This window comes from Perca fluviatilis, chromosome 8, assembly GCF_010015445.1.
Source record: "Perca fluviatilis chromosome 8, GENO_Pfluv_1.0, whole genome shotgun sequence".
In the NCBI taxonomy this organism is placed as follows: domain Eukaryota; kingdom Metazoa; phylum Chordata; class Actinopteri; order Perciformes; family Percidae; genus Perca; species Perca fluviatilis.
In genome coordinates this window covers 41,934,853-41,950,830 of record NC_053119.1, presented here as the reverse complement: position 1 = coordinate 41,950,830, position 15,978 = coordinate 41,934,853, and the positions used below count along the sequence as shown (strand labels likewise).

The 15,978-nt window shown below is 44.5% G+C and overlaps 1 protein-coding gene across 2 annotated transcripts in view; it reads right to left on the bottom strand.

Annotated features, from left to right (window-relative positions):
• The window catches only part of zfpm1 (zinc finger protein, FOG family member 1), a 139,285-nt gene that overhangs the window by 63,672 nt on the left and 59,635 nt on the right, over positions 1 to 15,978 (bottom strand). The window contains exons 3-4 of one of the 2 annotated variants that reach the window (XM_039808249.1): positions 6,417 to 6,502; positions 5,361 to 5,489 (exon numbers count right to left, since the gene is read on the bottom strand). Coding sequence is in view for 1 of the 2 variants with exons in the window: in XM_039808248.1 (XP_039664182.1) it covers positions 5,361 to 5,489 (129 nt within the window). In the remaining variant the exon portion in view is untranslated. The remainder of the gene's footprint in view (positions 1 to 5,360; positions 5,490 to 6,416; positions 6,503 to 15,978) is intronic. The other variant, XM_039808248.1, reaches the window with a different exon arrangement.

Genomic DNA, 15,978 nt, shown 5'->3' with positions numbered 1-15,978 from the left:
AGCGACACCACAGGCCCAGTGACACCACAGGCCCAGTGACACCACAGGCCCAGCAATACCACGGGCCCAGCGACACCACAGGCCCAGCGACACCACAGGCCCAGCGACACCACAGGCCCAGCGACACCACAGGCCCAGTGACACCACAGGCCCAGTGACACCACAGGCCCAGCAATACCACAGGCCTAGCAATACCACAGGCCCAGCGACACCACAGGCCCAGCGACACCACAGGCCCAGTGACACCACAGGCCCAGTGACACCACAGGCCCAGCGACACCACAGGCCTAGCAATACCACAGGCCCAGCGACACCACAGGCCCAGCGACACCACAGGCCCAGTGACACCACAGGCCCAGTGACACCACAGGCCCAGCAATACCACAGGCCCAGCGACACCACAGGCCCAGCGACACCACAGGCCCAGCGACACCACAGGCCCAGCAATCGTCCCGTTCCCAATTTATATATGCCTCCATATGCCACAATTTTAATTAATTTTGTTAGTAATTTTACTTTTATTTGGTAGTTTTACTGTGTACATATTTGTCATATTTTGGAATTTCCATCCTGTTATTTCATATTTAATAGGTTACTAGGTTACAGTATCCAAGGTAACATTACAGCTAAAAAGCTTCCATCACTGGGGGAACAAGTCAGAGCGGGCTTGTATCCCTCAGGTGAGTGTGTACTGTAAAATAATGAGGAAACCTGTAAATGAGAGAATATTCAGAGGGATATACTGTTTATTCAAAAGCAGAGAAGTGAAGCCCCGTTACACGAACAGGCAAATCCTTACATTGGAACCAGCAAAAGTTTAGCAATGAATTGATTATCATAATTGCTGTTGAGCAATATTTTCTGTCAATCGACAGTGCTACACTGCGTAACCAAGTGGTTGTTTCAGCACTACTGTTACAAATAAGAGTTCAGAGCAAAGTGATTACTGACACATCGGCTAGATGATGGTCACGAATGAGAGTCTTTTTTTGAAAGTGATCCATTAATTGTTGCTAAAAACTAAAAAGTTTCAGTCAAGCATGAAACACTTCCAAATGTTTGCAAAGAAACAAAGAAACAAAAAAAAAAGAAAATAAAGAGGAAAAACAAAATCCAAAATGGGAACCTGGACATCCAAAGACAAAAATAAATTGAAAAGAAATAAATCATACTATAGATAGCATGTTACACAAACAAGGTGTTATGCAGAATGGTTGGAGCGACACTACTGGACCACTGGCACGATGATTAGCCTTAAAGCCAAACCAAACGCTGTGAGATTAAAAGCTAGAAAACTTCTGGACCCAGGAGCACAAGTGTCGAAAAAGGCAACAACAGAGAGAAACGAGTGGAATGCCAACACTCCCAGAGGAGATAAAAAACCTGTTTATTTCCATACCAGAATACACACTTCTCCTCTCATCTGTTTATGGGAAATGTCTGATACATAGTGAACATGCTGTATGAACAAGAGCACATTAGCCAGTGACTCCAGTCCCACTGTGACACGCCAGAAGAAGAAGAAAGAAGAAACAACAAAACGAGAAAAAGAGGGAGAGATGTATGCTGTTAGGGGGTGGAGGGGGGAGAGGAGGGAGGGCTGTTAGTGGGGTTGTTAGTGGTGATGGAGAGACCAGAGAAGGAGAAGGTGGATGGATGGAGGAAGGAGTGAGGGGGGGAATGGGGTGGAGGGGGGAGGGGGGGCTTGACGATAAGAGAAAAATTCAGACCGGTCAAAGTTTCCTTTTTGCCAATCGTGCTCCTGATAAAGACAGCGCCTGCTCCGGAGCTGATAGAGGGGCTATCTCGCTCCCTTACTCTCTCTCCCCCCTCCTCCCTCCCTCCTCCTCCATCCCTCTGCCTCGCTCAGCCCAGCCGTTAGTTTGTGAGGAGGAGAGGAAGGGAGAAAAAACACACACAAGAAAACAGCGGCCCTATCAGTGCAGCATCATGGTGCTACCATCAACCAGCCCCTGCGCAGCAATTAATATCGCTCCAATTACTGTTAAAGGGACAAGGCTGGGACAGGACGATAATGAACACATCCTCTCTTCCCCACCATAGGAATTAAAATACACATACACACACACACACACACACACACACACATGCACAGACATAAAACGTGTGCAGCTTGAAAAGGAAATAATGCGAGATAGTGCGGTAATCTTCTTGCATTGTTTAACTCATTGAAGACAACAGACAGAGAGAAATAAATAACCAAACAAACCTCGATAAGAGAGGAAATAAATAATAAAATTATGGCGATTTACTTGTTATCTCCTCTTAGGCCGTGCGCGTGTGTGTTTTTGTTACGACTTGAATAAATTTTCACTCGGCCTGTCACATCCACATCTCCTACGGGGGAAACCGTAGGACAAAACAACGGACCCTGAAAGACACTCGGAAGAGGCAACACAGAAGAGCATCTCCAAGACACACACATGAACACAGACACACAAACACGGGCATGTAGGGCTGGTTAAAGCCCCTTGACAGCGTATTAAGAGTTGAAATGATGGCATGTTGGCTGGAGTATCCCAGCAGCCCTAGGAATATGGCCATTTTCGACTATTCTGCAGCACACCATATACATAACATTCAGTGCTCTTAACCTAGTAACATGGAAAGTAAGGGTGTGGTGGATTGGGGGGAGCAGATTCAACTTTAATTACAAAGACTAATGTTCTATTATTCATTTTATAATTTATACTTTTTATTGATCCCCACTGGGGAAATTACAATTTGTACACTCTGTTGTTAGAACACACTACACACAGGCCTGAAATACACACACATGCTCAGGTCCTATACTATCCTATGCACAAGTGGAGAGTGAGGGGGCTGGACAGAAAAAGGGGGAGAGAGCGGGGGTACTGAATCAGTACATGGGGTGCACGCACAACCAGGTGAGCTGGGATTAAAATGCTGTCATTTCATGTCAAAACATGTGGTCAATGTTCTGACTGCAGGCAGGGTTGGGCCCTCTATATTGAAAATACAGTATAAGCATTTTCCGCATAATACCAGAAATGTACACTTCCAAACGAAATTAAGCAAACTGATCACTCATGAAATATGTATATCCTCTGTGTGATATAGTGGGCTCTACATTTGTTCTCTAAAGATTCATGTTTTATTTCATAAAAGTTGAGTTGTGAAGAGAATGCAGTATGTAAGATTAGATTTTCTCATGTTTTAGATATATTAAGCTACTTTAAATAAAAAAGGGATTTCAATAAGCTTCAGGTGAGAGAGTTGAATGAAAAATGGAAACCACACAAGTGCAGTCTACTAACAACACTACAGTTAAGAACAAAATGTAGCAACTGTTTTTCTATCATCTGCCAGAGCAGGAACAGCACGGCCGGTTAACTAACACCATGGAGAATGCGGGGGTTCCCAAGGAAAATTGGTCATTTGAGGCAATGTTAATGCTGCCACCTTACAAACAGAGCTCAGTCTGTTTTGCATAAATAATGACTGAAATCAGACAAAAGAATTGACCAGCTGGTCAATAAAAACTTCAAACTAACTTCAATCCAACTGAATAACACGTCCAGTAGCTGGTATTTGTTAAAAACTTCTCGAACATATCCTTTTTTTGTTTGTTGATAAAATCGGATTGATTTGTATCTTTATGTATTTATTTATTTTTTCTTTTCTTCTTTTACAACATACTGTTTTTTTTGTTGAAAATATGTTTATTGCAGATCAACATTGGGTACAGACTGCACTTGTTCATACAAGCAACATTATTTTTTCATTTTCTTATTCATACAATAACATCAATAAAGCAGCAACCAAGAACATACAATTGTAATTATTTGACGAATTCTGAATAAATTATGGTGAGGCACAGTAGCAAATATCAAGACATATGTTGAGAGACCAAAGAGTAAACCGGGAGTCAAAACAGAGAAGAAAAAATCCCTCCGCTATTACATTATCAATATATGTCACCCCTCATCCCACATCCCACAGCCCCGGTCCCCATGCCCTCTCAAACACACTCTTCCTCCCTGCCCTCTCAAACACACTCTTCCTCCCTGCCCTCTCAAACACACTCTTCCTCCCTGCCCTCTCAAACACACTCTTCCTCCCTGCCCTCTCAAACACACTCTTCCTCCTGCCCTCTCAAACACACTTCCTCCCTGCCCTCTCAAACACACTCTTCCTCCCTGCCCTCTCAAACACACTCTTCCTCCCTGCCCTATCAAACACACTCTTCCTCCTGCCCTATCAAACACACTCTTCCTCCCTGCCCTCTCAAACACACTCTTCCTCCCTGCCCTATCAAACACACTCTTCCTCCCTGCCCTATCAAACACACTCTTCCTCCCTGCCCTATCAAACATACTCTTCCTCCCTGCCCTATCAAACACACTCTTCCTCTCTGCCCTATCAAACATACTCTTCCTCCCTGCATTCATGAATCTGAGCTTCTCCAGATGGAGGACTTCGGACTTCCATAATTGCAATATATGTTTTTTAGCCAGTACAGTAGCCAGATACACTGGCCGTTTGTCCCTGCCAGAGTTCAAAGCAGTGTCATTTGTAGACCCCAGAATGCCACAAGGGGGTTGGGTATCCACTGCATGTTAAAGGCTTTTGAGTAGAAATCAAATACAGAAGACCAGAATGAGTGGACATTAGGGCACGTCCAAAATTGGTGTGCGAGGGTGCCCTCTTGATGCTTACACTTATTACATAATGCTGATACATCTTGCTTACTTTTACGTTTGAGTAATGCAACCTGTGTATTACTTTACATTGTATGAAATTATGTCTCGAATTCACTGAGCACCTATGAATGTTCACAAGACATGATTCCCAGAATTCCTCAGTGAGGGACACCTCCAATTCTGTCTCCCACTCAGTTCTTGACCTGTCTGTGCTGCTTGGTTCTTGGCTGATCAGTGTCTGGTATAAGATAGCCACTTCTCTTTTGCTTCCTGGCCGAACATTAGTTCTAGTCTTGAGTGTGTGATACCGCGGTATGTCTGCAAATGTAGACAAGCAATACTTAATAAAATGCCGGATTTGCAGATATCGGAAAAGGTGTGAAGCCGGGAGGCTATTTCTGTTTATTAATTGCTCAAAGGACATGAAGTGCTCTCCCTGATATTAGAACATACAGAATGTGAACACGTCATGATTTCGTCATCAGTGCTACCTGTGCAGGTACAAAGAACTAAACGTGTTCACACTATGTGAGTAAAAGCAAACATTTGAATGAATTCAGACCGAAAATCCCGGTTCACTTTAATTTGTTTTGCGTCAATACCTTGGTTTTGGTTAGTTCCAAACATCTTATGACATGATTAATGGCTGCCCAGAACCCTTGTGAGTGTACTGACCTGGACCACTCCACTGTAACACCTCCTCCTCTTCCTCTTCCTCCTCCCCACCACTGTGTGTGGGACCTTGCTCCTCCCCGTCCTCGTCTTCATCGTCGGGGCCTCCTCTAGAGTCCTGTGTCCTGGGCTCTGGATACACAACACAAACAGTCCCATTTATAACATACTTACACATACTATCGACTACTGGCAGCTTCTATCCCAAACTTCAGAATTGACCTTCGAAAACTCACATCGATTGAAACCTGTGTGTGTGTGTGTGTGTGTGTGTGTGTGTGTGTGTGTGTGTGTGTGTGTGTGTGTGTGTGTGTGTGTGTGTGTGTGTGTGTGTGTGTGTGTGTGTGCAGTGGCTGTTCCTGTCTGTTGATCAAAGGCAGCAGTGAAATGACTCCCTGAGCTGTGTAACACAGCACCTGGCCACGCAGAGATGGACCCCTTTGATTCTCATTGCAACTCTGGAGAATCAGACTCATCAAAAACAACGGCATCACTCTCTACCTTTAGTTTCGCCTCTTTTTCCTCTCTATCTACCTGTCTTCCACCCATTTTTCATTCTTTCTTCATCGATGCCCACCATCCTTTCCTCTCTTTCTCTTCACAGTAGGCGGGTCTCGTCTTCTCCTCTTCGTCTTTCTCTTCTCCTCTATCTTTTCATCTCCTCCCCCTTCATCCCTGCGTCCTGTCACACCTTCGGCAGAGACTGAGGCTGCCTGTGTTCCTCTAATCAGCACTGATATCCCTGCCATTGATCAAGCTGATTACAGAGCCTCCCACTCGCTGATCAAAGACATCTGTGTGTGTGTGTGTGTGTGTGTGTGTGTGTGTGTGTGTGTGTGTGTGTGTGTGTGTGTGTGTGTGTGTGTGTGTGTGTGTGTGTGTGTGTGTGTGTGTGTGTGTGTGTTTACTGTATATGATGCATTTATCCAGCATGCACATATGTGAACCCTGAACTTTGCCTGTGCAGCTGGTATCAGCTGCTTCATCAGACTGCTGGGTCACTCCCTATTAGCGGGACTTGTGATTAGTTAGATTAGATTAATAGTTACATCACAGCACCTCAGGCTATCTGAGCTGAAGATCTCGCTCTGCTTGTTCTCTGGTCTTGCATCATCATCAGGCCAAGGGTTAGGGTGACTCAAAAGCTGAATGCATGGAAACGGATCACAAACATTTCACTATTAATGTCTAATCATTTTCACTGTAGTTGCAAATCTTTAACACGGCCATTTCAGTTGATATATGAGGGAACTATTTTAAAAACTATCAAGCAATGTGTTTCTAATTGCATGTTTAAATCAATTAGTTCTATTAGAGCTAGAATGCAGCCATGCAGTTAGTGTTGTGTAATGGAGTTCACCTTCCCAAGCTAACTTGTTGCAGGGTATAGAAGCACCAACACTGTCGAAGAGATATTTTATGTAGCTTAAAGTCAGGAAAAGTACATAAAAATCTAGCAGTACCCTTTTGTGGGAGGTCCACCTGATTAAAAACAAATGCACTATTACAAATAATATTGTTAATGCTATATTCAACAACGTTATCACAAAATGCACATTTTCCTCATATCGTGCAGCCCTAACACTTATACCACTAGAATGTAAAATGCAGCTGGGTACGAGCATATTTCAGTCAAGACTGACTTCAGCAAATGCAAATCTCAATTGTGACTTTTGAAAGGGTTCAGCGTTAACTTACTACTTCTATGATTGAGGGTGTTGGTAATAAAATGTTAAGAGTGATAATGTGTAAAGAAAACACAACATCACAAATGCTGCTGAAGACAACAATGTAATTATATAATCCATAGCTTCAGAAAATTCCGTGTTTGGTTAAAAAAAATTATTTTCATTGTTGACGGTTGATTGATTATTTTCTCGATTAGTTTGGTCTACAAAATGTCCGAAAATTGTACAAAATGTGGATCAGTGTTTCCCAAAGCCCAAGATGACGTCCTCAAATGTTCACGTTTTGTCCTCAACTCAAAAGTCACAGAGGAGTGAAAAAAATAGAACACATTCACATTTAGGAAGCTGGAATATAAAAAAATGATTCAAACCGATTATCAAAACAGTTGGCGATTAATTGAATAGTTGACAATCTTTCAAGCTCTAGAAGACATTATCATTGTAACCCTCTATATTTTAAAAATCAGTTAATCCACTTTCTCTGCACATTTCTTCTGCACCTTTGTCCAGATCACCGTCCTCCTCCTAACTTCTGCCCTTCTTTTCACTTCCTCCTTCCCAGCTCTGTCCTTACTCGTCCTGTTTTGCGTGCTCTCTCTCTCTCCCCTTTCCCGAAATCCCACCCCTCCTTCAGCCTCCACCCCGATAACGGCTCAGCTGTCTGCACAAAGGCCCTGTTTACCCTTGCATTCCCGCTCCGATAAACAGCGATAGCGCCCGATCGATACTAGCCATAAACGCCCCGCCACCACGTGACGCCCCCACACTACACAGTTATTAATGTAACAGTGAGAGACTGGATCTGCATCGTCAAATAAATCCACACACACACACACACACACACACACACACACACACACACACACAAAGAGAAGCAGATGCATACATACACACACACCATCCATCTTCACGTCGCGTCCACCATTCAACCCCATCCACATGCAAACACTCATACACGGCGACATACTGTACACACACTAAAGCAAGCAGACCTACACACACCTCCCCCCTGCCTAAACAGTGCCATTATTTTCAGCTATAAATCACATTGAATGGCACATTGATTTTATCCTGCAGGGGCTGAAGCGAGGGAGGGGAGCTGGAGACACAGTTATTGCGTTTAATATTATCAATATTATCTCCCATATCATCTCAGACATGGAGGCAGGTATCAGGAGGAGTCGACAGACACTTTTCTGCCAAACCCCCCTCCTTCCTCTCTCTGTGTCTCCCACCTCCCCCCTCCCTATAGCGAGACAGTCTCCATCAATCTGATAAGCTGAACTTCCCCTGTCACACCTGCAGGGCAAAGTCACCCAACAATCTCGCCTTCTTCTACAACTTCTACGAACCCTCTATACATTTCTGTCTCTCTGTTGTAACGCTGCCTTTTGTCTTTTGCATCTTTTCTTCACACATCTTTTCCCTCACACATGGGGTTCAACATATCTCCACGTTGTTGAATTTGGTGGTACAGACGATGCTTAAAAAAAGGATTTGGACAAAACCAAGGTATGGAGCCTCAAGTCTTCCACCTTCTACACACTGGCTAGAGAAGCAGCAATGTCAGTAGCAACTGTAGTCGTCTGCCAGCGACTACACTGCATCCATTCAGTCACACTACTGCTGCACACGGACAAACCTCACAGCTCAATACACAATCAATGTAATGATGCATGTGCAGTAAGTCAAGCAGAAGTAAATAACAAAGTTAATATCACAAAGTGAATATTTTTTTTTTCATTACTGATAGATATCGTGTTCATATGTATGCAAATGTATGTTCAATGCAATTAGTAGTGTTTCACAAATGTGTTCCAAAGTATTCAAATGTGGTACACAAAAAGCTTCAACAACTTGTTTTAGTTTTTTTACGTTTTGAACTGCCATTTGTTTGGAGTGTGGACACTGTCAGTGGATTCACGGTGAGAAGCAGTTAAGGCTTCAACAGTCCATCAGTGATGCAGCCTCTTTGAGTACAGAAAACATCTCTCTCTCTCTCTCTCTCATGCATGCAGCTCTTTCCATAAATGTCATGTCTAAATGAAGCTGTAGGAAACATTAACGGGAAAAGACACCACTGTCTGTTCAGAGAAGAGTGAAGACATCTCTTCCATTGAGAAAAGCCTTCAGTATAGTTCTTTGCTCTTCTTTCAAATGGAGAAATACTCTCCATATAACTGATGCTATTGCAGCATCGAGGCTAACCTCTTTGAGAGCCGCCCCTTGTTGTTTTGAATAGTCGCCCCGCACACACACACAGTGTTGTAGTACTCAAGGTTGGTCTTGGTCTGAAGAACACTGTAGCTCCCCAGTAACGCGCGGACACACGATGTTTAGTGAAAAACAGGGTGATCTTTATTCCATTGTAGACCATCAATCCCGTGAAACTGCCAACAAACAACACTTATCACAGCTGCTTGCCGTAACCACATTGCAACACAAGCTTACTACGTTAACAAAGCAAGCTATAGAGCTAAGTTAGCTAAAACATGTAAACATTCTCAACGTACCTCGTTGGCAGCTTGTTACAAAAGGAGCTAAACCCAGATCTTGTATCTTCAACACATCTCTTCACAACTTATCTTCTCACCAATCCAGTGTAGTAACTTAACTTAAAGATATTATAACACTTTCTTGCAGAATGCACTCAACACATTACATCGCAGCACCTTCCATTCATGTGTAACATCAAACACGCGCCGGGCAGTGTACGCAAATTAGTTCCGCCCCAAGCTATTCAGAACATTATGTAGAGACATAACATTTATATACACATAAACTATATAATAACTGTACTGAAGTTACATACCACATTAATGAAATATAATGCATGTTAATGAACTGGCCGGCAGTTACACTCCCACCAAAATCCTTAAGAGATTTTATTTATCACGCATGCGTAGGAACTGCACTGTGAATTTCACGTAACCCTTTATCACTTAAATTGTAAAGATTAGACCTTACTACAAATTCACCTTATCTTAGTCTATTAAAACTGGCCTCAGATGCCGTAAAAAATAACCAAGAGGAGTGCAGGGCAGTGCTTCAATCCGCCTCCACTAGTGTGACAGTTTTCTGGATTGGACGCTCAAGGTAAGTAGGTTTGGACAGACGTTTTCCCTTTGCATCAAGAGTAGGGTCACTAATCAGTAACTTCAGCCTTCTCACTCTTCCATCCTTTCCTGGGAGCACTTCAGTTACCTTTGCCAACTTCCAGTGGTTCTTAGGGGCCATGTCGTCTTGCAGAAGAACAATGTCATTGACCCGTGCATTTCTTCTGACCTCTGTCCCACTACTTCCGACACTGAAGATTTAAGAATACCTTATTCCTTCCTCCACGCACTGCAAGTTGTTGGCAAGGAGCTGTACCCGACGCCATCTTTTACGGAGATATAAGTCTTCCTTAACAAAGTTCCCGGGAGGTGGAGAGATATAGTGGACTTCATAGTTAGAATATGGTTTTAGCGTCAAGGGCTCTGGGCAAGATTAGTCACTCAGATAATCAGTGGTTAAAGGTCTGCTGTTCACAACAGCCATGACTTCCTACAAGAATGTCCGAGAGAGGAGTTGTCAAGTTGTCTGGAGGACTGCTCTAGAATTGAGGTCAAGACACTTCTGATGGTTCGAAATTTGTCTTTCCCAAACACCTCCCATATGACTTGAGGCTGGCGTGTTCATGACAAACTCACATCCTTGTTCCTTGAAGCTCTCTTTCTCCATTGCTCTCAACGCATCTCCAAACTCTCTTCTTGCGCCAACAAAGTTGGTGCCTTGGTCGCATCGCAATTGCCGTATTGGTCCACGGATAGCAATGGCCGCACGCAGTGCATTAATGAAAGAGTCAGTGGACAGATCGCCAAGCATCTCAATATGCACTGCTCTAGAAGACATGCAGGTAAGCAGTAGTCCATAGCGCTTTAACTCCTTTCTTCCTTCCTTAATGTAGAATGGTCCAAAACAATCCATCCCACAGTAAGTAAAAGGAGGTGCCACTTCCCATGCGTTCAACTGGAAGATCTGCCATCTTCTGTTCTTCTGTTGGTCTCCTTGCCTTTCTACACCTCATGCATCTGTAAATATGTGACGACACTGCTTTGCTGCATCCTAGAATCCATATTCCATTGGCTCGAAGCTCATTCATTGTCATTGCCCGTCCTTGATGAAACACTTTCTCATGGTAGTGTTTTATGAGCAGTGATGACAAGTGCTCATCCCGTGGAAGAATCGCAGGATGTTTAACATGCGGATGAAGGGCTGCATGAGTCAAACGTCCTCCCACTCTGAGAATGCCTTGCTTGTCCAGGAATGGACTTAGTTTTTGCAACTTGTTCCCTTTTTTTTGGATCTGATCCCCACTGCTACACTTCAGATACTGGAGGTCTTGAAAAAGGCTGGCTTCTTGGACCATCTTTATAATGCTCAATTCTGCTTCTTTCCTTTCATGCAAAGTAGAGGAACCGCTTGAATGTTGCTGAAGACCCTTGACTTGCTTTGCTGCGCTAGGGCTAGCTCTATGGCTCTCACCAGTCTCGACCAATCTGAAAACTTATGCAGGTGATCCATGAGTGACCTTTCCTCCTTGGCTTTGATGTCATGCACAAAAGCCTGCTTGAGCTCTGGATCAGCGCAGGAATTTCTCCCACCATGACATCCTCACGTGGAAGCTCTTCCTGCCATAGGAAGGCTGGTCCTGTAAACCAGTTGGACGCCTTCAGCTGCAGTGCTGAAAGACCCCTGGATGCATGGTCTGCAGGATTATTTTCAGAAGCTACATAGCGCCACTGAGCAGATGCTGTGCTTTGTTTGATTCGCTGCACTCTGTTGGCCACAAAAACATGGAACCTCCTGGCGTCATTATTGATGTATCCGATGACAACCTTAGAATCCGTCCAGAAGAATTCATGGCGGCAGTTTACTTCAAGTTCTCTTTTCAGCAAGTCACTAATACGAACAGCCACGACCGCTGCGGACAGCTCCAATCTTGGTATGGTAGTGACCTTGGTGGGTGCAACTCTTGACTTCCCCATAACTAAGGAACAATGGACTTCTCCTGTCGTACTGACTGCTCTGAGATATGTGCACACGCCATAGCCTGAGGTGCTAGCGTCCGAGAAATGATGAAGCTCATAATGATGAACCTTAAAGCTGCTTGGAAAGTAGCATCTTGCTATCTTCCCGTCAGCCAGTTGTTTTAGGTCCAAAAGCCAAGATTCCCACAAGGGTCTCAGTTCTTCAGGTAAAGCATCATCCCAATTAAGTTTGTCTCTGCACATCTGCTGCAGGATCTGCTTTCCTATCAAAATGAAAGGTGCGGCAAAGCCAAGTGGGTCATATACTGAGGCCACTGTGGACAACACTCCTCTTCGAGTGAATGGCTGGTCCTTGACCACCACTCTGAACTGGAACTGATCCAAAGCCACACACCACTGAACTCCGAGTGCCCTTTCCACTTGGGGCTGTTCAAAGGCCAGGTTTAAGTCCTTGGCGCCTTTTGCATGTTCTACTTCAGGGATTGTGTCAAGTACTTCCTTGCTGTTGGAGACAAACTTATGAAGATGAAGTTTGCCCATGCTGCAGAGGTCTCTTGCTTCTTTAACCAATTGAATTGCTTGGTTCTGGGTTTCTACGCTCGCTAACCCATCATCCACATAAAAGTTCCTTTGAATGAACCTGACAGTTTCCTCACTAAACCGTCCACGTCCCTCTGTGGCAAGGTGTTTGAGCCCGTAGTTGGCGCAGCCTGGGGAAGAGGCTGCCCCAAACAGGTGAACTTTCATCCGATAGACGGAGGGCTGTAACTCCAGGTTTCCACCGTCCCACCAGAGAAACCTCAGGTAATCCTGATCGTCTTCCTTGACATGAAATTGGTGGAACATGCGTTCAATGTCACACATAATAGCCACCGCACCTTTACGGAAACGGCAGAGTACTCCCACTAAGGCGTTTGTTAAATCAGGACCAGTCAGCAGATGGTCGTTCAAAGAGGTTTGTTGAAACCTTGAAGCACAGTCCACAACGCCGCAGCATTTTTACCAGGCTTCTGTGGATGATAAACCCCATGGTGTGGGATGTACCATACTGGGGATTTATTCAAGCCTTCCAACGGGACTTTCTCAGCATCTCCACGACCTATTGTTTCGTTCATAAAGGTTGTGTAGTCCTTATAGTACTGCTGGTTTCTTTTCAACTTCCTTTCCAGGCATTTAAGACGATGCACAGCACACAGCTTGTTGTTGGGTAAGCTGGGCCTTTCTCGCTTGAATGGCAGTGGCATTTCGTAGTGACCATCACTCTTGAGCCTAATGCCGTTCTTCATCTTAGCCAGGAATCCAAGATCCTCTTGGGATATTGGGCCATCTTCCGTTGCCCTCTCGCTGAAGTCAGATTCGAGAGCGTTGATTATTTCGGAAGGTGAGACCATTTCCTTAATCTGTGTTCTGTGAACATAGTGCACTTCACATGCAAGGTCAGACCAGGGCTGCAAACTTGGGGTCACCTGCTTCACAAGTACATGATGACTCACTCCAATCAAATCTCCACAGTCAATGTGAGGGTTGCCGTAGCCAATCACACTCCAGCCTAAGTCTGTTTTTAGTGCGAAAGGTTGATGTTCTTCGCCAGACACCACTTGTCTTGGAATCAGTGCCTGAGGACAGTTGTATCCAATAAGCAGACCAACATCACAACTTTGTAGAGGGGCAATCTCATCTGAGATGTGTTCTAGGTGAGGCCAAGCCTTTGCAGTATTTGGAGTGGGAATGTGATCTCTATTCGCAGGAATAAATTCTCTTGAGTAAACATCCGGCAGGGGTATCGTTTTGTCTGAGTAGAATCCTCTTACCTGCAGGTCTGTAAGTTTCTGACAAGACACTCTGGCATTCCTTGAAGCCATCGTTGACAACCTTAATTGAACTGGCTCACTCCTGGTGTTAAGTGCTTCTGCGGTTTCTTTCAAGATGAATGTTGTATCACTTTGTGTGTCAAGAAGTGCGTATACAAGTACTTCGTGCTCTGGCTCACTGCTGGTTGACACCCACACCGGTATGATCGTGGAGGTGTGCGTGCCCTTAATGCCTTGCATAATTGTGTTGGATGTTGCTCCACCCGACACACTAATTACTTGCACTTGAGCGCTCTCTGTCCTCCCTTCCATGGAGTTGTCGCTGTCAACAGATCTGTCGTGGCCTGTGTATGACCGCGGCGTCTCGTCGGATTTTCATGAAGGCATGTTGGATGGTGTTTTTACACATGTCACAGACCTTCGCTTTCCACATTCCCTTGAGCGGTGCCCAAGCTTCAGGCATCCAAAGCATAACTTGCTCTCTCGTACAAACTTGTGTCGCTCAGGTACTGCTTTCTCCATAAACTTGTGACAAGTATCCAAACTGTGATTGACTCTTTCACAGAAAATGCAGCTTGGTGGCACATATCCTTCATCTGAAATTGTCGCTAACACCTTTCTGCTGGGGCTTCTATTCCTTTGGGCCTTGATCTTTTCATTTTCATTTGGTTTTAGGGCATGCAAGGATGTAATTGGATTACATGCGATTCTGGGCTTCGCGGTGAGGAATGTCACAAACTGATTAAAACTTGGAAAAGTTTGACTTTGCTCTTCCACTTCCATAACCTTCCTATTCCACCTTGAGGTTAACCAATCTGGAAGTTTGGTGAGTAGTTTTTGATTTTCATTGCAGTCGTTCAGCACGGCAAGTCCTTTGATCTGAGACATCGCAGCCTCACAGCTGCGGCGGAAGTCAACAAATTCCTGTAATTCCAGACTGCTTTTGGGATTGATCTTGGGCCACGCATTGAGTCGATCTCTGAAGGCCTTGGCAATGAGAAATGGATTTCCATATCTTTCTTCTAAGATTGTCCATGCAGAGATGTTGCGCCCTCAGTGCCCAGCAGAAAGTAGCTTTCAATTGCCTTCCGTGCAGGTCCAGCAACATACTTTCGTGGGTAATAGATCTTCTCTTCCGCTGGTATATTCTTTCTGTCAATGAGAGTTTGAAAGGACAACTTCCAGTCATTATACCGGAGTGGGTCACCATTGAACACTGTTGGCTCAGGCACAGGAAGACGATTAGCTGCAACTGATTCTGCAAGCGCTCTAATTAGAGCTGTGGTGCTGTCTTCACACCTTACAGGCTGTTCACCTTTTGGAAGTGGACAGGGCTTCATTGGGTTAATTTTATACTTGACATCTTTCTTTATTTTCAGAGAACTACAGTTATGGAGCAGCTCATCTATATCTTCATCTGAGCATCCACTTTGTGCGTATGCTTGCTCGCTTTTTGCAGCATTTAATTTCTTGAGTGTCTCTAGTCGATCTATCTCTCTGGCGCCGCCTCTAGACTTTGTCTTCTCTCTGCATTTTCAGCTTCCTGTGCACGCCGAACTGTGCAGCGGCAGCCTCTTGCTCAGCAAGCCGCTTTTCTTCAGCTTCAAGTCTTTGAAGTTCTCTGAAATGTTGCTCTTGTTCTATTAAGATCTTTAGAGTAGCTTGATTAGCAGCTGCCTCAGCAGCTGCATCTTGTCTCTTAACTAAGGACAAGCTTGAGTGTCTTGAGCTGGATACTGAGCTACTTCCGCTTTTGAGCGGTTAGACTTTACACTTTGTGTAACATGCCTCAACAGTTCAAACTCTGGTTTTCCACGATCTTCTTTCTCATTATTTCCCTTGGTCTCCACAATTTCCTTTGACCTTGCTTCACAGATGTCTATCCCGCGGCGAATTTCTGGATGCGGTGTGTAAAACCCGCCACCACGTTTTCATAAATGACATGCAGCTCCATGGAGGCTTTCCCCCATCTTAGCGGCGTGCTCCTGTAGCAGGTCATTTGAACAACATGTATCAAAGGCTAATGTGGCATCTTTAGCAATGATCCTCCATTTTTCGTAGCTTAAATTAAAGCGATGCTCAAGTTTTT